Below are 20,744 nucleotides of genomic sequence, written 5' to 3' on the forward strand. Positions count from 1 at the left end.
AGTCATAAAAAGACATGATGAGAGCTTAAATGCATATTGTTAAGTGAAAGAAGCCAATATAGAAAGGTTACATACTGTAAGATTCTAATTTATGCAACATTTTGGATAAGACAAATCTATGGAGACAGTAAAATCTCAGTGGTTGCCAGGGATTAGAGGGTTGAGCTACTGACTAAGGATTTTTAGGTTGATGGAACATTATGCTTTTGTCCAAACCCATACACTGTACAACGCAAAGAGTAAACCTTAATGTAAACTATGGACTTTAGTTAATAACAATGTGTTGACATTGGCTCATCAATGATAACAATTTTAGCAGTAATGCAAGATAATAATAGAGGAAACTGGGAGGGAGGTGTCAGGAAACTGATATGGGAAGTCTATCTTTTCAATTTTCCTGTAAGTCTGACATTGTTTTAAAACAGAGACGATGCAATTTTTTTCTACTATCTAGTTCAAAGGTGATGTCAAAGTGAGGCAAAATAGTCAGAGAATGTGCCGTGAAAGAAATGAAGCTTTAGCTGGGTCCGAGAGGGTATGTATGATTTCTAGAGTTAGAAAGGACAAGGAATTTCAGTGGGATTGAGGCATGACAAAGACTCAGAGGGTTCAAATTGAGAAGCAGGAAATATAACATAGAATAAATCAATGCAAAGACAACAATTTGATGGAGGCTAGGAACCAAGGCTTACAGGCATGGAAGTGGACTTTACCAGGGCTGTGTCCTCAACACATATTCATTCAATAAATATTGAGTAAGCACCTACTATGTTCCAAAAACTGTGTTGTAGTAGGCACTGGGGATAAGCAGTCAATAAAAGAAACAAAAATTTCTGTTCTCACTGAGTTTACATTCTAGTGAGAGGAGACAGACAGAATCTGCCTGGTGTTTTCAAGAAATAGCAAAGAAGCCAGTGTGGCTGGAATGGAATGGAGGTAAAAGGTGAGATAGAGGAGATAATAGAGGCCAGAATGTAAAGGGCACTAAGGCCAGAATAAATAAGGACTTTGAGTTTTACCCTGAGGCATTTAGAGAACAATTGGAGGGTTTTGAGTGGCAAAGTGTCTTGACTGAATAAGGTCACCCTCGATTCTGCTGAGAGACCAGAGAAGTTGGTGCAGTAACATAGGTAAGAGACAATGGGGGCTTAAACTATGGTTTTACCAGTTCAACTGGTTATAAATAGATTGTGGACTCAGAAAGAATTTGCTGATGCATTAGATGAGTGAGAGAAAGATAGAGTCAAAATGAGTCAGTTTTAGGCCTGAGCAACTAATTCGAAGACGAGGTTGCCAGTGACTGAGAGAAGGATATGGGAGGAGCAGGATCACAAGCAGGGTTGAGCCTGAGTCTGAATTCAGCATTCAGTGGAGCTGTCTTGAAAGAGGGCATTTCAAGAGCTAGAGATCAGAGAGAGGCTGAGATGCAGAGTTAAGTGGGCAAGACTAAGGCACAGTATATACAGGTATCTAGTACAGTCATGTTGATTCACTGAACATTTCCTAAAATCAGCCACATTGTATGTGGCAAAGACACAAAAGTGAACAAGATATCTTTCCTGACTAGAAAGAAGTCATAGTCCAATTAGGGAAATATAAATATAAATAAGTGATCCTAGTCCATTAAGCATAATAGAAGTAGTCAACATTTACTGAGTCCCTGCTATATGCCAACCAGTATGGTGAGGAAGCAGGGGATATGAATAAAATTCTATAAGAGCATAAAAGAAATTCTTACAAAAGTTCATAAAGACCTTCACAAGGATTTTCACCATACTGTGACATCAAGGAGTTGGCAGTGACCTAGACACCCATCACCAGGGAAATGTATTAGTAAAATCTATGGAATACTCAGCAACAGCTAGAAGCAAAAACCTGGTGTACACACAGCAATGTGGATTAGCTCAAGAACATAGTGCTGAGTGGAAACAGTGGGAAACAGATTTACAGTTCAATGCTATCTCTATAAATGTAAAAGGCATACACAAAACATTACATGCCTTAAATTATCAAGGATCTATATCAAACATATTTCAGTTGGTGTCTAGAAAAAGAATGAGAGTGAGGATTGGGAAAGTTGAGGAAAATATTTGCAATATAAAATAATATAAATAATAAAAAGGCCTTGCAGGGACTGATGATAATGTGCTGAGAATTGAAGAGCAAAGTTAGCTAAAATATCTGCACCTGAGTTAAAATAACTAGGTAATAGGAATCTAGATGATAACCCAACAGAGAAGGGTATTTCTGGGGGCCAGGAAGGGTGAAGAGGCATGAGGCATGATAGTGCATCATAGGTTCAGGGAACAGCAGCATGTTTAGTGTGGTTTGCAGTGGTTGTGGAGAGCTGATAATAACTGAAATCTCTGGGTAAAGGGAACAACACCCTACACATGGAAGGTATTATCATTCTCACCAATCCGTCCCTTTTTACACCACTGGGGTTAAAGATCATGCTGGGCTCCCATCCAGGTTATAGTGAGATTTTATTTCGGCCCTACTGCAGTCTTTGCTTCATGACTACTCTAGAAACCCTAGTCCTGTGGTCAGCGAAACGTGGCTCGCGAGCCACATGCGGCTCTTTGGCCCCTTGAGTGTGGCTCTTCCACAAAATACCACGGCCTGGGCGAGTCTGTTTTGAAGAAGTGGCGTTAGAAGAAGTTTAAGTTTAAAAAATTCGGTTCTCAAAAGAAATTTCAATCGTTGTACTGTTGATATTTGGCTCTGTTGACTAATGAGTTTGCCGACCACTGCCCTAGTCCAATAAGTCATTCCTATTTACTGTGGCCTCAAGAAATGTGACCCTTGGTCTGTTGCTTTTTCAAGTAACACTGATGCTCTAGCTAGGAATGGGGTAGGAAGAGAACTGGAGGCCCAAGGATGCCTTTCATTTTGGGGCACTTACTAATACTTGGGACAATTCACCTTGGCTACCCCAACTCAGTGCTACAACTTAACTCTCACTGGTCATATTCCAGGTGGAGTCTGGCCACCCCTCCTTCACCCCAGACTGGGTCCTGTTCCACTATCATAGGTGTACCTATCTTTCATAGCTCTTATCACAGTTGCAACTCCACATTAACTTTTCTGATCATTTGATTTCTGTCCATCTATGCCTCTGGATCCAAGTTCAATGCTGACAGTCTTTTCTTCCTTTCTTTTTCTTCACCAATGATTCATTAGCACTTAGCATAGTGCCTGGCATATGGTAGAGGCTTAATAAACTTCTCAGTTGGATACAAGCTTTCCAAAAGAAACCTAGGTTAAGGTGGATCCAATTATACTGCAGTAGTAGGAATGAGAAAGTTGGGGTTTGTTCTTCTGTGGAGGGTAAGGCGGAAGAGCTGCAAGGAAATAGGTGCATGGGCCCCTATGGATGGGTTGCCTGACTGCTGCAATACACATGCCCACCACACTCTTTAGGGAAATAAGCTGCAAGTAAATGAACAAGTGTTTAACACATTCTTTTTTTTTTTTTTTTTTTTGTATGTCAAGTGAAACTATGGAACTAAATCAAGGGAAGTACATGGGTCAGTGCTGGGTCTGTGGAAGGACTAACATTTCCAATGGCCCAGTCCACAATCCATTGCCCCTCAGAGAACACAGGATGTATCCACAGGACAGCCCAAAATATCTTGGGGAAGAAGTGGCATTACTCTCATTGTAGTTGCCATTTTTACTAGTTCAAAGTCTTCTTTAATGATTCACCTTTATTCTTGACCACACACACACACACACACACACACACACACACTCCACCTTCACCTCAGTCAAGCTTTGCCCCACTTTAAAAAAACAAAACTCAAAAACAAACAAACAAAAAACCCTCCAAACCAAGCCCACCAGGATTCTAAGTGAATGCACTTGATCGCTATGGTAGGCCCTTTCCCACGCCTCCATTTGCCCTTCTATACAGGAATGGGCACTCGAGCTGTCCCCCAGAGACGCTAGGCGGCCTGACCTCCACCTTCCAGACGACTAGTCGCCGCCCTTCCCACCTTCCCGCGTTCCTCAGAGTCCAGGAACCCTAAGTCCGCGCGCGAAGCAGATTTCAGGTTGCATGCAGCAGATTTCAGGCTGTACGCAGGCGCGCGCCCCAAGGCCCGCGCAGAGAGAGGGCGGGGATGAGGGGCCGAACCCTGAGGGAGGGTGGGCGGGGGGGAGGGGCGGTGCCGATCACGTGACGTGGTTTCACTGTTTACACGCGGAACGGCCAGAGCCTTTGGCCTCAGTCAGTCGTTCGGCTCCGTTTCGGTTTCACTTCCGGTGAGGGGCAGCCTCCGACTGGCCGTAAGCCTACGGTGAGAGCAGGCGGCGGTGACGGCGGCGCCTTTGCTGGGGGGCGTGTGGTAGCGCGGCGGCGGCGGCGGCGGCGGCGGCGGCTGGGCCTCGAGTGCCCGCAGACCACCTCTCCAGGACGGACTCCAGGTGCCAGCAGGGCCGTCGAGAAGATGGAGGAGCTGGTGGTGGAAGTGCGGGGCTCCAATGGCGCTTTCTACAAGGTACTTGGCTCCAGGGCAGGCCCCATCTTCGCCCTTCTTTCCCTCCCTTTTCTTGTCGGCCTCGGCGGGAGGCAGGCCTGGGGCCCTCTTCCCTAGTGCTGCGCCCTGGGGGCCAGGACGCTCTAGGCGGGATGTTGTTTAAAAGGGAAGGACCGGACTTGGGGCCTGTAGGAAGCCCCTCGAGCTTCGCTTCCTTTCCTGTTAGCGGCCCTGGCGCCTAACAGAATGAGAAGCGAACCAGGTGGAGAGGGTCCCCTTTTGGGGGCTGAGCCCCGCCAGGGAGAGCTGGGGATGGGCGCTGGCTAGCGGCAGGTTGGAGATCCCTGTAGGAAGGGCCGATATCTATGTGAAGGGACTGCCTGGCTTATTTCTCTTTTCCTAAATATCCTCTCCCAGTGGGATCAGGGCCTGACGTGATGGTAGTTGCTGAGGAGCGGGGGGGGCGCTTCTGTGGAGCCACCTTCTGCCTTGCAGAGGGTTTGATATCTCCTTTGGCTTCTCTTTTTCGGTCCAGCTTTGGGACTTCGGAGAGCTCCACTGTTCTGGGCAAGGGATGTGAAGAAAGAGTAGTAAGAAGCTGTAGCCACTACCAAATCACAATGGCAACTGATTTTTAGTGGCTTCTCTTTGTAGATTTCAGAAGAGATTTTTAGATCCAAAACTTTCAGGAAAACACTGACATATCCGAGTAATGTATTAAAGAAGTTAGTAATCTTGAATATTCGTGGCCCCTCAACCTCGTTATAAATGTGGGCAAATTCAGGAATAAAGATGCTTCAGTAACTAAAAACATTGGCTACTCTACCACTTAAAAAACAAAATTTTAACCCTCCAAAGACCTGAATATATGCTATGAAACTTAAGGAAATTAACTGAATGTTATAGGGAATTTTTAAAAATGACTAAAAATAATTGTTTTATACTTAACTGTCATTCTGAATGTGCAGTGTTGCAGTGGATTGTATTATTGAGGTTTTAAATAGGCATGATGGTTTTACTGTGTGTTTTTTTTAAGTTATGCCACTGCAAATCAACTAATATCTTACATTTTCAAAAGGAGGATTAAAAATATTTTGAGGTATCAGTAGTGCATTTGTTGTTACACACTAACTCTAGATCTAGTAATCTATAAATTCTTGTTTCCTCTTCAGTATCCTTCTGTAACTTCTGCAGGTAATATCTCACCTTACTACAGTCTTGGCATTAGAAGGTGTGTATGACAGGAAGCATGTAAAGTAGCTGTTGCCATTGTCCAGCATGATTCTTAAATTTATTATAGAACAACTTAAATGTTTCAAATGAGACTGATTTGGCTGAAGGAAAATAAACAGTTGACTCAATTATATATGTGTTTACCAATTTTATGGAGATACTTGGAAATCACCATATTTCATAAGCGAGTAAAGTATATAAAGTGTTCCATACTTTTAGCAAAAAGATAAAACATTTTGCTGTAAAAGGAGGAAGAAATAACCCAACATTTATGTTCTTAAGTCTCACCAGTATAAAATGGTTTCTGTTGACTCTGCAGTCAAAATTTTGATTGCATTTATTTCAGGGGTCCATAATATCTGCTAGTTTGTGTAGAATTTTCTCTGGTTCCAAGATCGGGAGTTTTGCTTACTAGATTTGTGGTGCTAAGTATTAAATAAATATAAGCAGGGGCTAATGGTTGAACAATATTCTGATCTGTGTTATTAGCTTAGATTGGATGCCACTCTTACTGTCTTGTAGTGGAGTTTGCTTGCTATACAGGGCAAATAGCACATCCTGACGACTAGTCGCTTGAAGGATTTATCATTTTCTTCCAGCAACCTATGATTTGTACCCATAATTTTGCTTGCAAACCGATTGGAGTATAAGAAGCCACCACATATTTTTATACAAGAAAAATAAAGTGAATTAAGGCTGCTAAAAAATGCCCTCTGTCTTTGCTATCAATCCCAGTTGTTTTTTAACAAAGTTGCTTAATTTGAAGGTGAATAAAAAGAATGGGTTGTCCTATCCCATAGTTTCCTGAGGGGAAATTTGAACAAATGTGTGTAATGAAATTGCTGTTTTATTTAGTTAGGTTTATTTTTAAGAAAACCTGAAATGATCTGTGTTGGTGGAAAAATAGTTTCTATAATGAAAAAAGGTTTAAACTTTTATAGGACATTGTTGTGAGTTATAAAAGTAAAACAAAAGTAAACTAAGTAGCTTGTCCAGTGGGATTGGCAGAAAAGATGGGAAATAAAGACCAATAAAAATAAACTATTGTGGAGAAATGTTAAATTTATGAAAAAAGGAACCTGGTTCATTAAATTGATAGAAAAGGTTTTAAAAACAAAATAACTTCAGTATAATTAAACTCAGACTTTAATTTGCCTAACAGAACCACCATATTACAAGGGACAGTTCTTCATCTTCTGTGAGCACATTATACAACCTTGCAATACAAACTGGATAGATATGGCAACAGTTGAATTATTTTTTCTAAAAAATTACTTAAGCTCAGGATGCAGAATTAACAGAACCATGAAAACTAAACCTTAAGATTGTAACAGCTCATTTCTATATTTCCCTCTGGTGTTTATTTTTAAAAATTTGGAAGTTAGATTTATTAATTGTCAAAACCACTACTATTACACGTAGCTATTTCTTTGACTTAGAAAATGATAGTCACGTGTACAACTTATAGAACCTTATGTTATTTAAGACATGAAGACACTTGCATTATACTTCACAAAATCTTTACAAAGCAGTTCTAAATGAATAATGTTGAAATATAGTCTTTATAATAGGGGCATCTGCCTAAAATTGTGCAGTGGGAGTTTTGTTGTTATTGTTATTGGGTTTTCCTTTTGCTGAGTTATATATTGAGAATAGTAATGAATTAACTCTATTTTAAATGTAGAATGTATGTCATTTCAATATGAATGTACTAATACATCCCAAGATACCTAGGTTTTGTATACTAGTATGGAAATTACTAAAAATGGATAAGTCGTATGTTGGAAACATAAGGTACAATACCTTTTTGTTTTCTGAAAATACAGGGTTTCTCAAAAAAATGTATACACGCTTTAACAGTTGATAGCTCAATTTTGAAAAGGAAATGTATTTTAATAAACACTGCCTTTATAATTATTCAAAGTGTGTATATACATTTTTGGAGGACACCTTATATACTGACTGATAAGTAATATGGTGTAAATATAATAAACTACATTCTTATTGCTAAATTATATTTTAATATATTTTATGTTTTTAAGTTTGAAATCTTAGGATAGACTTTAATTTGGTGAATAGTGATATGGAGCTAGCAGCTAAAGATGGCAAAATCTACAATCCAGGAATTTTTTTTTTTTTAACTGAAGACATAAGTGGTCCAACATGTCATATCAGCTACATAACCTGCTAGAAATCACTGTTTTACTAAACTTGCATAAGGCACTATTCATGTTTCCTCTGAAGTCTCTAGACCTAACTTTGCATGCCGGTGATATTCTGTACTTTGAGGAAATAAATTATTCAATTCAACTACATTTTTTTCTTCTGAGAGTCTAAATATTTTTTTTAATGTTCAGTGTCTTTATGGATGCATTATTTCCCCTTTTAAACTGTGTTTTTTCCAACTTCATACTCAAACATTCTGAAAACCTCCAAATAATGAATTAAATACAAAATTCAGTGCTGTAGTAACTGGATTTCTGATTCCTGCCCACTATGGAATGTACTTACTGATTATGATAGCTGTTAACAGATGCTGAGAGCTTTCTAGGTGCCAGGCACTGTTCTAGGTGCTTTCCCTCTGTTAATTTATTTAATATTCTCCCATTCTGAGGTACTGTGGTTCCCATTTTATAGATGAGATCTATAAATAGATGAGATCTATTACTAGCTAGTAAGGGTCAGATCTGAGATTTGAGATCAGGTAGTCTGACTTCCTGAAATGATGAAATTTAGTTTGAAGAAATGAATTGGATTTTATTTCCTACCCATTTTTTTTTACTTCACTGTAATCTTTTATTGTATTTATTACTATAACACTGCCTTAGCATTCTCTAAGTAAGTTGCAAGGTTATGTTACCATTTTTTACTGTTGATACAAAGATGTCATGACATGTAAAATGTTCAACTAATGTATCAGTTTCCTTTTTATGCACTCTTGCAACTTGAAATATTACACTGTCATTCTTTGTGTGAATGCTTTTAAAGAAATATACTAGTAAAGTTAGAAATCTTTGACCTTGCTATGAAATTGGCTTTTGTTACATTGAGAGCACATAGAACTGAACTATTCAAAAGTTAGACTACAGCCCCTTCCGGGTGGCTTAGTTGGTTGGAGCATTGTCCAGTGCACCAAAAGGTTGCAGGTTTGATTCCCAGTCAGGGCACATACCTAGGTTGTGGGTTCAATTCCCTGGTTGTGCATGAACCGGAGGCAACCAATCAATGTTTCTCTCTCTCTCTCTCTCTCTCTCTCTCTCTCTCTCTCTCTCTCTCTCTCTCAAATATCAATAAAAAACATATCCTCCGGTATGGATTTTTTTTTAAGTTAGAATACATACAGGAAAATGAATAACTTTTAATATTCTCTTTGTATTTGTGTGTTGTCTTTGGTTCGGGGTGAACTGCTGGACATACACTATGGTTGGAAGGTTGTTGATGAGGTTTATGTACTTTTCCCTTTTTGTTGTTCATTCCCTTATTTTGTTTTTTAAAAAATCTTTATTGTTGGAAGTATTACATATGCCCCCCTTTATCCCCCCATTGACCCCTTTTAGCCTGCCCTGGCCCCCCACCCCAGGCCTTCACCATACTACTGTCTATGTCCATGGGTCATGCATATATGCATACAAGTTCTTTGGTTGATCCATTCCCTTATTTTGTAACTGCTTACTTAGTAACTTTATATGTGAGACCTTGGGTTTGAATCACAATTTTTTTAGATTATTATTATTTTTTTTAAATATATATTTTATTGATATTTTTACAGAGAGGAAGGGAGAGGGATAGAAAGCTAGAAACATCGATGAGAGAGAAACATCGATCAGCTGCCTCCTGCATACCCCCCACTGGGGATGTGCCTGCAGCCAAGGTACATGCCCTTGACCGGAATCGAACCCGGGACCCTTCAGTCCGCAGGCCGACGCTCTATCCATTGAGCCAAACCGGTTTCGGCTAGATTATTTTTTAAAATAGGTTTTTATTGATTTCAGAGAGAAGAAGGGAGAGAGAGATAGAAACATCAATGATGAGGGAGCTGCCTCCTGCATGCTCCCTACTAGGGATTGAGCCTGCAACCTGGGCGTGTGCCCTAACCTGAAATGTAACTGTTACCTTCTGGTTTATTGGTCGATGCCCAACCACTGAGCAACACCAGCCAGCTGAATCATATTTTATCACATATTTTATCTATCCTCTATCTCTTACAGGTTTTCTTTTGAACGATTATTTTGCAATGCTCTTAAGTTTTCTCTATTGAGAATTATCACTGCACTGTATGTGCTCTCTTCAGTGATAATATAGAGGTTATATTTATTAGTGGTCAGGGGCTTACAATGAAATTTCTCTACATGATAACTTCTCTTGTGACCGGTGACTCATACTTGTGAGAGAGTTTACTAACCAAAGGGTGTGAGTTATAGTGTGGCAGTAAGAGTTCACTCAAATGGGATGGATTTTCTTTTTAGTTTCATCCATCCTGATAATGTAATATTTGAATTGGATTTCTAGTCATTATACACTTTGGTAAGTATGACTTTTGTGATTGTCTCTTTGGGCCAGTTGCCAATAAGTTGGGAATCCCATAATGATTTTTTGATTTCCTATTTATTCCCCCTGATGGGGAACTTGTGTCTGTCTTTAGCTGCACGTTAGCACCTTTCTCAGACCCCAAAGATTTTTATAGCATTTTTTCTTTCTCAGAGTCTAAATAACCTTTTAGTATTTACCATCTATCTTTGAGGAAATAGCCATTTATTTTTCTGTCTCAATTTTTAAATCTTTAAAAATGTGATTTTGTTGAGATGTAACTCTGAAATGCAAGAGCACTTACGGTTCTGCATCTTTTTTAAAATATATTTTATTGATGTTTTTACAGCGAGGAAGGGAGAGGGATAGAGAGTTAGAAACATCGATGAGAGAGAGAAACATCGATCAGCTGCCTCCTGCACACTCCCCACTGGGGGATGTGCCCGCAACAAAGGTACATGCCCTTGACCAGAATCGAACCTGGGACCCTTCAGATCACAGGCCAATGCTCTATCCACTGAGCCAGACCGGTCAGGGTTGCATCTTTTATAAAGTGTGTTCCTCTATGCCAGTGGTTCTCAACCTTTCTAATGTCGCGACCCTTTAATACAGTTCCTCATGTTGCGGTGACCCCCAACCATAAAATTATTTTTGTTGCTACTTCATAACTGTAATTTTGCTACTGTTATGAATTATAATGTCAATACCTGTGCTTTCTGATGGTCTTAGGCGACCCTGCTAGCGGTTCTCAACCTGTGGGTCGTGATCCACAGGTTGAGAACCGCTGCTGTAGAGCCTAAGACCATCGGAAAACACAGATATTTACATTACGATTCATTAACAGTAGCAAAATTACAGTTATGAAGTAGCAACAAAAATAATTTTATGGTTGGGGGTCACCGCAACATGAGGAACTGTATTAAAGGGTCGCGACATTAGAAAGGTTGAGAACCACTGCTCTATGCTTTACCTCTAAATTAATTAATGACAACTATGTGCCAGGCATTGTGCTAGACCAGTGGTCGGCAAACCGTGGCTTGCGAGCCACATGCGGCTCTTTGGCCCCTTGAGTGTGGCTCTTGCACAAAATACCACGGCCTGGGCGAGTCTGTTTTGAAGAAGTGGCGTTAGAAGAAGTTTAAGTTTAAAAAATTTGGCTCTCAAAAGAAATTTCAATCGTTGTACTGTTGATATTTGGCTCTGTTGACTAATGAGTTTGCCGACCACTGTGCTAGACACTGGACATGTGTGATTTTATTACAACAACATTAAAGGGCAGGTCCTGTTCCCCTGTATCTGTTCCTTACTTGCAGATGAATGAGGAATCTAAGGTCTAAACCACTTTTTGGAGATTTCCACAGCTATGATGTGGTAGAATCAAAATTTTGAATCTAGATATCGTTCACAGCAAAATTTTTAACCATTAAGTTTATTGAGTCTTACAAGAGCCCTCACTCTCATTCAGTACAGCTCCCTTTGTGTAGTCATTCAAACCCATTCAATCTGCCTTCTTTGGTAACCTCTCAGAAATCCCCTCCCCAAACACCAACTTGACTATCTTCTCCACAAACGCCAATTTTGCTTGATATAGATAGATAGGGATTACAACAAAATGTAGTTCTCCGAGTTGGTGGTGGGTGGAATGATAGTGCTCTGGAAGTGGCCAGGGAAGGGAAAGTATGAATGTTGGGATAAGGGAAGGATAGGGCCAAAAGGAGGGTTATTGGAGAAATAATAAGAAACAGAAGATGGGACCCTCGTTGGAAGTGACAGTTTAGCAAAAGGCCTTAGAAGTCATAGAAGGCAGTTCTTGACGTGAGTGCCGAAGAAACCAGTTAGTTACATGCCTCTGTATTTACTTAATATGCAAACAGTGACCAAAGATGACTGATTTTGGAACAATCATACAAATATCCATCTATATACAGATAAGCCTCCTTAACTCAAAGGCAGTGGCCCTGGTAGGCTGTGATGATTACTCAAACCATTTCTGACACTACATCAAGAATTGCTTTCAGAGCCTTTGAAAGCATTTTTGTTTTGTTTTAAATAGTCACAGCAGTAGTAGATCTTCCTCCTTTGAGGGAATGTTTGATTTATGAAATAGACAAATGTGGTGAATGAATCTGATTAAACTGTGCAACATCTTTTTGGCAAATAGAAAAAAATATATAACAATGAAATAATGGATTTCAGAGTGCTTTTAAGGTGGTTTTGAAAATAATCCCCAACATTTGTAAATTTTTTAAATCAGTATCGTCCAGTGGAACTTTATTCAATGAAAGAAATAGTTTCTACTTACACTGTCCCCTACAGTAGGCACTAAGCCATGTGTGGCTATTGAGCAATTGAAATGTGGCAAGTATGAGCAGGAGACTGATTTTTAATTTTATTTCATTGTAATTAATTTAAATATAGAAAGTCACATATGACCAGTGGCTGCTAAGGTGGATGGCACAGTTTTACACAATGGCAATAGTATTGGAAAAACACCTGATTTAATGACAACAGTTTTTCATCCAGCAGTAATAAAGTTCTCTTACCTAACTAAAGGAGTTAACATTTTCAGCATCTAATATACAGTAAGGAATAATATTAATTACAGTTGACTTTTGAATAACCCTGGGGTTAGGGGTGCAAACCTCCATGCATTAAAAAAATCTGTGTATAACTTTTTTGACTCCCCCAAAACTTAGTTTTCCCTTGGTGTTTGTGGGAGATTGGTTTCAGAATTCCCCCTGAATACCAAAATCCTTGGATGCTCAAATCTGCTGTATAAAATTGTGTAGATGAATGCATAGTAGGCCCTTTACATCTTGCAGTCTCCAGTGTGGATCGAAAACAGTACAGGTACTTATTGAAAAAAAAATCCATGTGTAAGTGGACCCATGCAATTCAAACCCATGTTGTTCAAAGGTCAACTGTATTGCCAAAATATGCAAACATAAAACTTTAGACAGAAGCAATGGCCCTTCTACCACACCCATTTCTCCAATTCTAAGCCTTTGTTCCTGCTGCCCCTTAGGCCTGTGCCTCCCTAACCTCCACTCCCTTTTGTTGTGCTAATTCTTCCTTTAAAACTCAATAGGAACCTTATCTTCTTGTGTGTCTTCCATATCAACACATCTACACACCTTCCCTCTAACACACATACCTTTCCTCCAAAGCTAGCATTGGAAACCCTTAGGCAATGATCCACTTAATAACTACTCATACAGTTTTTAGTAGTCACTCAAGACCTGAGCCCTTACCCCCAGAAAGTTTGCTGCTAGTGGGAAAAAGGGCAATAGTAATAAATGGGATATGTTTATAGAAGTGATAAGCATAGGATGTATAAGAATGAAGAAGACAGAATTTAACTTAGTCCTCAGGGTTTTCTAATACAAGATGAGATCTGAACTGAAACCTAAAAGACCAATAGGAAGTAGCTAAGTTAAAAGACAGGAAGGACAATTGGAAAGAAGAAACAGCCTTTACAAAGAGAGGCCCAAGTAGTTTAGCACTGCTGGGTCACAACCTCCAAGGATGTGAAAGATGAAGCTTGGAGAGATAAGCAGTGGGGCCAGGTCATGAAGGGACTTTTACAGCCAGAAGAATTTGGCCATAATCTTTGCAGGTAGGGAAAAACTACGGAAGAGAAAGGTACAGAACAAATTTGAGTAAGAAGCTTAAATCTCTCAAGCCATTATAAAATGAATTAAGATATAAAGCTCCTTGGGTTTCTTTATGGTTTGTCCTACTCCTTTACTTGTCAGAAAACAAAAACAAAACATTCTGCTCCTGTTAAAAAACTTAATTTTACAGAATTATGGACAGCATGCTGATTAACAAATTCTTAATAATGAGTTAGCTGTTACTTTTGTTGTGTCATTTTATAAAATTATGGACAGCATACTGATTAAGTAATTCCCCCCATAATTAGCTATTACTTTCGTTATGTCTTTCTGTAGGTTACTAGCAATTGTGGTATCAGATTTTAAAGAGTTAAACCTCTGTGCTTTATATTACTATATTTTTCTCCAAGTACATATGAGATTGAGAATTTAATTAAACTCTAGTAATGGGGCATTTTAGTGGTATTAGAAGTATATTGTTGTTAAGGAAAATTTAGTATACTTGTGTATATATAGATTTGCAGTTTTTGCAATTACATTTAGTTATTACTGTACTAGAGGCCCAGTGTATGAAATTCATGCACTGGAGGGGGGGGATCCCCTCAGCCCAGCCAGCACCCTTCCCAATCCGGGACCCCTTGGGGGATGTCCAACTGACAGTTTAGGCCCAATCCCTCTCACAATCTGGGACTGCTGGCTCCTAACTGCTCACCTGCCTGCCAGCCTGATCACCCCCAACTGCCCCTCCCCCCGCCAGCCTGGTTGCCCCTAACTACCCCCCCTTCTGGCCTGGTCGCCCCCAACTGCCCCCTCCTGCTGGCCTGATCGCCCCTTACTGTCCCCCCCCAGCCAGCATGCTCGCCCCCAATTGCCCCCCTCTACCGGCCTGGTTGCCCCCAACTGTCCCCCACTGCTGGCCTGGTCACCCTCAACTGTCCCCCCCTGCTGGCCTGGTTGCCCCACACAGCCTGCTGTTCAGTTGTTTGGTCGTCCCTCACTAAGCCCCCTGCTGGCCTGGTCGCCCCATGCAGCCTGCTGTTCATTTGTTTGGTAGTCCCTCACTAACACCCCTGCCAGCCTGGTCGCCCCACGCAGCCTGTTGTTCGGTCGTTACTGTGATGGCGTCCTGGACAATTTGCATATCCCTGTATTATTAGTATAGATACTAACATTAAGGAGAAAAAGATATGTTACAACAGCTGTGCTAAGGGCTCTGGCATAGGGCTCTGGAGCAAGTTTTATAGTTTCCAATAATTGTAGCCTAAAGTATACCTCCAGCTTTGTACTCACTACCTCTCCTATTAGGTGCTGAACTCTGGAGCAGTTTTTTCATGTTTTGTTTTAACTAATCAATATTCCCAGGGCCTAGCACAGAGTAGGTGACTACATATAGATGTGATTCATGAATGAGTTATTCTCATAAAATGAACAAACTTTCATTTAAATCTCCATTTTATTCTTTTAAAAAATATGTTTGTATTGATTTTAGAGAGGAAGGAAGAGGGATAGAGAGATAGAAACATCATTGAGAGAAAAACATCGATGGGCTGCCTCTTGCATGCCCCCCCTCCCACTGGGGATCGAGCCCACAGCCCCTGCATATGCCCTGACTGGGAATTGAATCGGAAACCTCTTGGTTCATGGGTCAATGCTCAACCACTCAGCCACACCAGCCGGGCTCCATTTTATTCTTAAATATAAAATATTTGGTATCGGTGTAATTTTTTTTTTTTTTGGTATCTGTGAAATTTAACTAAAAACAAAAGATCTTCAAGTTTAGAAGGTAATTTAACTGTTTGTTTTTACAGGCCTTTGTAAAGGACGTTCATGAAGATTCAATAACAGTTGCATTTGAAAACAAGTAAGTGTCTTGATGTAATTTTAGTGTTCAGGTTCTTTAATATTTTATGCTAATTATTCCTTTTACTCCTCATTAAAAAAATTCAAGTCTAGTTTGAGTGTTTTTCAGGAATGGATCTTCATGTTACTGACCAGGAAGTTCCTGAACAATTTAGTATTAAACCAATGGAAAACTGTTCCTGCTAATGACCTCAGAGATTCCTTTTGTATAATCTTGATCCTTACATCTCAGTTTCCTTGAATGTGAAGAAAGAAACCAGATCTTTCTCTATTAATAACAGAGTTTGGATAGGAATATTTGTAATTGTTAAAAGATGAAAATTAATGGATTCACAGGTATTGGTAAAATTGATGTGAGTTTTGTAACATTAAATCTAAAATTAGTGGTTTTAGTTTTCTAGTATATTTTATTGGAAATAATCATGTTTATCCCTTAACTTATTTTTTACTTGTTACATATACTAGTATTTATATTCAATAATAGTGGTAACTGATCTTTTCTGCTTTCTTCTGCTAGATGAGTAAACATCATATTTATAGGTCTAGGAATATTAGCTATACAAAAGTATCAGTAATGTAGATGTTATTTTATTTGGGAAGACCAGTCTCTTGCTTAAAACTTGTTTTCAATTACATTTTACATTCAATGTTATTCTGTATCAATTTCAAATGTACAGAAAAGTGGCCAGAAAAATCTTGCACTTTACAGAGTGGTCCCTCTGGTACCCCAAGCACCCACCTGGCCACACATAGTCATTATGACACTGTTGACTATATTCCCTATGCTGTAATCCACGTCTCTGTGACTATTCTGTAACTATCAATTTATACTGCTTCATTCCTTCATCCTTTTCACCCGGCCCCCCTTACCTCCTCCCATCTGACAACTGTCAGTCTGTGGTCTGTATCTATGTTTACTAAGATTTTTGATTGCTAATAAAGGCTATTTTCAGAGTAGCCATTCAAGATTCTAAAGTACAAACAAACTCCTTGACTGTAGTATAGACATGGTCATGATATTAGGATTTTATTGAACTCTGAAGAATAGTCAACAATGGTAACATTTTGGCTTTTATATACCAAGAGAATTAATAGTACATCAAAAGCAAATTACAAATTTACAGAGAGAAGAAATAGATTAGTAGTTGCTTAGCACTTTGGGGGCTAGGGAGCCACAGCTAGAGTATAGGATTTCTTATTGAGATGATGAAAATGTTCTAAAATTGACTGGTAATGGTTGCACATATCTGTGACTATACTTAAAACCATTACATTGTACATACACTTAAGTGGATGGATTATATGATATGTGAATTATATATCTCAATAAGTCTGTTAAAATACAGTATCTGACCCAGATGTACTGTAATTAGATTGTTCACAGATTTTTTTAGCTACCAACAGGGCAAAGTAGTATTCTCTGATCCCTAAAACACATTTAGGGGGACAGAGATAAAAGGATTTAGTGTATCTGACTCTGTTCTTAGTTCTAGACTAATAATTTCAGTCCAAATTATAGTTAGAATACCTTTCTCTGTATACATAGAGCCAAAGTTCTAGAATCTGCATTTCTGCTATTTCTGGTATCCATGGTTGTACACGAAACAATAGCATCACACCTCTAACAGAGGAATCTTTGATAACTTGGAGAGTAATTTTTTTCTCATAATTATACTCTTTACTGCTTGTTCCAATCACTAGTTAAACACTGTTTCCCATAAAAGGAGAGTTATCTTTATTTGCCACTCTTAGTTTCTCCTGTAGTCCTTAATCTAGAGTATTAAGCAAATAGTCATTTCCTCTGCATTTAAGAATTATCTAGTTTACACACTGATTTATCAGATCATTTCTCTTGTTTTCAATCAAATTTCTTCTATAAACTTAAAATTATTATATCTTTGTATCTACTACTTCTCTTGTGTATTATTATAGCTGTATAAAAATTTCTCTTCAAACTTTCTGCTATCTCTGGAATTTGAAATAAACTGTTTTTCCTTGAATTCATAGAGTATGTTTTAGAGTCAATGCTGTATTTAAGCACATCACCAGGACTTGCTAGGTCCCTACCAAAGTAGTCTCTTTGCCCCTTTTTGTTTTATTTTTAACAGAAAAACAACTAATGTTTTATGGGACTTTGGACTATATTTACCCTTCCTTTCAATCATAACCTCCTATTACTGTTATACAAAATTGTTTTACATGCTTTTTTTTTACCTTCCCTAGTTCATGTATTTTGAATAAAGAATTTGAATTTTTTACCCTGGCCAATTTGGCTCAGTGTTTAGAGCTCCGGCCTGTGAACTAAAGGCTCTCAGGTTTGATTCCCAGTCAAGGGCATGCACCTCAGTTGCAGGTTCCCCAGCCCCGGTAGGGTGCGGGAGGCAGCCAACTGATGTGTCTCTCTCATGTGGATGTTTCTCTGTCCTCCTCCTCTCTCCCTTCCACTGTCTCTGGAGATCAACAGGAAAAATATCCTAGGAACCAAGAAAATTATATCATGTATTATTATTTGCTTTACGAATCGAATTTAGCAATGATTTGTAACATGTTAAAAGTCATTGGTTTTCAGTAAGTTGAAAAAGGCTTTCCTTAGGTAAAGATAATTTTTTTGTTTTATAGTTTTCAAGTATGTATAATACTAGATAAAGGGCTCAGTCTAATATAGGTCCTCATCAGATTTCCACACATTCGGACTTAATTAGCTATCCTCCTGTCTTATATAATAGTTCTTCTTTTAAAAAATTGTACTTTTCTCAGTAGGATTTTACTAAGAAAGCTCTTTAGTAAAAAAAAACAAAACAAAAACCAGAAATGACTGCTCTAGCAGTTGAATCCTCCAGTGTGTTTTTTTTAAAGTTTGTCTTTAATATTTTATATCATTGTGAATATAAAAGAATAATTTGGTGTTTTTCAAAATTGTTCCATATCATTTAAAATTAAAAAAAAAAAAACATAGGCAATTTACTGAACTTCTATAGGCTGTCTCCATTGGGTTTCTGTGGTTTAGGAGACCCCGTCAGGCCCCACCATACTGATCAGCCTCCAGCTATCCATGGCAAGAATTGGCCACCTCGTCGGATCTAAAATTTAAATAGGGAAAAGTGAGTTCTGAATTGCTAATGTGCTGACTGCCCCGTTTTGCTTGGGAATTAGATGGCATTTAGTACCACTTTCTGTGGTAATTGGAATGTGGTTAAGATTCCTTTGCAAGTAGAAGTATGGTGATGGTATTACTAACATTTACTAATACTAACATATTTAATTTAAGCATTAAAGGAAATTGCTGTTGTGACCTTACATTTAGAACTTTTAGAGGTTGGAATTAATGAAAAAAAAAAACTCGTTTGGAAAATTGTAATGTTGATCTGTTGTGTTTAAAGAAATATTCCAAATAGAAGTACAGGGCTCCTGTACTGCATGCAGACTTTGTTGAGATGTCTCTATATTGCCCTTGTGCCCCACTCAGCAAAACACTGACAGTTTTATAGCATTTGCTTCATTAAATTAGAAAAACAGAGGGTCACATTTAACCAAAGTTGATGGCATCGTGGTCATTGTTTCTAAACCAGCAAGCTTGTTAAATAATTGTGTTTGCTTATTTGCAGCTGGCAGCCAGAGAGGCAGATTCCATTCCATGATGTGAGATTCCCACCACCTGTAGGTTATAATAAAGATATAAATGAAAGTGATGAAGTTGAGGTAAGTTTTCCATGTCATCAAGTTATTGAGCACTGAAGGAGTGGGAGCATTTAAATTCCCTGTGCCTTTTGTACTCCTTGTTTTTAACACTGTTTAAACTACCTTGAGAATTTTAGCAGTGATGGACATTTGTTTTTAATTTGAAATAATATATGATGCTTAAATGTGGCTGCCTGAGTAGCAATTTTGGGCCCATCTTTGAAAATCACCACTGATTTCCTTTGCCCACTAATACTTCTTTTCTTGCTTCCCTCAATCTCTGAATCTTTGGATCAGGAAAATTAGTTTTACAAAGGAAAAAAATCATAACTTTATAATAATTTCTTTAAGTAGTAGTAAATCATCCTGGTATATTTTTTCAAAGCCATGTATGCGTTTTAGTATATACGAATGTAGGTAAAACCTTTTTACAGGGCATGCTGTGAACCGCCAGCTCATGTGCTATTTATGTCTTTGACCAAAAGGTGCTGTGGAGATGTAACACATTAACAGAAACATTGTGTGTGTGTTTTCTCTAGTTACAGAAAATTGGGGGGCGTGGCTTAAGACACTTAGAGTCTGGTTATGTTATGATTGGTCTGTGTAGTATCCTCTCTTTCATCATCTTTCACACACTCCATTTTAAGTTTCTTCTTTCTCCACAATGCCTTGTTAGTAGATGCCACTTTATGAGTATGTGTGTATTAAGGAAGCAGTTAAATAGACATTTGTACAGGTAAGGTAAAGTATACCAGGTCTTTGAATTCTTATTTTTTGTAGTAGGTACAGATGGTGCAGTGAAACAGAAGAGTCCCTGGCTTTATGAGGTCACATTCTAGTGAGGATTGCTAACATGGCAGGTGTAAGTCCTAGGAAGAAAAAAAATTCAGAATAGAAGGTGATGTAGGGGTAGGAGTGCTCAGAGAAGGTCTCTGGATGTTCAGGTCTGTGTTCTTTTCTCTACAATTATAAATTAGAAATAGAATAAAGTACTATTTATTTACCAAAAATGTACTCAGTACCTACTAGGTGTAAGGAACTGGACTTGGTTTTATGAGGGATCCCAGTAGAGAACTAAAAACTGTTTATACTTGAGAACCTTTAACTGTTCATTTTCCCCGGGAGACTACAAGCTTCCTGAAGGCATGAATCAGGATATTTGGTCTGTCTATATTGGGAGTGCTCATAATACTGTTTGGATAGATAAATGGGACTTTTTTTTTCTCAAATGAATCACATGACAGGTGGTAACCAATGAGACCCTGTTGCTAGGGTGACCTCCCTATATTGCCTAACAATAATACATAACTGAGGTTACTGGTCTGGCTAGAGCAGAGTTGAAAGGGATTGA

At 38.8% G+C, this 20,744-nt stretch overlaps 1 protein-coding gene across 29 annotated transcripts in view; it reads left to right on the forward strand.

Moving 5' to 3' along the window:
- The first annotated feature begins 4,155 nt into the window (after positions 1 to 4,155).
- The window catches only part of FMR1 (fragile X messenger ribonucleoprotein 1), a 39,601-nt gene continuing 23,012 nt past the window's right edge, over positions 4,156 to 20,744 (forward strand). For all 29 annotated transcript variants that reach the window (XM_080653773.1, XM_080653774.1, XM_080653755.1 and 26 more), the window contains exons 1-3: positions 4,156 to 4,502; positions 15,664 to 15,716; positions 19,321 to 19,414. In XM_080653773.1, coding sequence (XP_080509899.1) covers positions 4,452 to 4,502; positions 15,664 to 15,716; positions 19,321 to 19,414 — 198 coding nt within the window. In that variant the 5' untranslated portion in view covers positions 4,156 to 4,451. The remainder of the gene's footprint in view (positions 4,503 to 15,663; positions 15,717 to 19,320; positions 19,415 to 20,744) is intronic.

This window comes from Plecotus auritus (genome assembly GCF_963455305.1).
Source record: "Plecotus auritus genome assembly, chromosome: X".
Lineage (NCBI taxonomy): Eukaryota > Metazoa > Chordata > Mammalia > Chiroptera > Vespertilionidae > Plecotus > Plecotus auritus.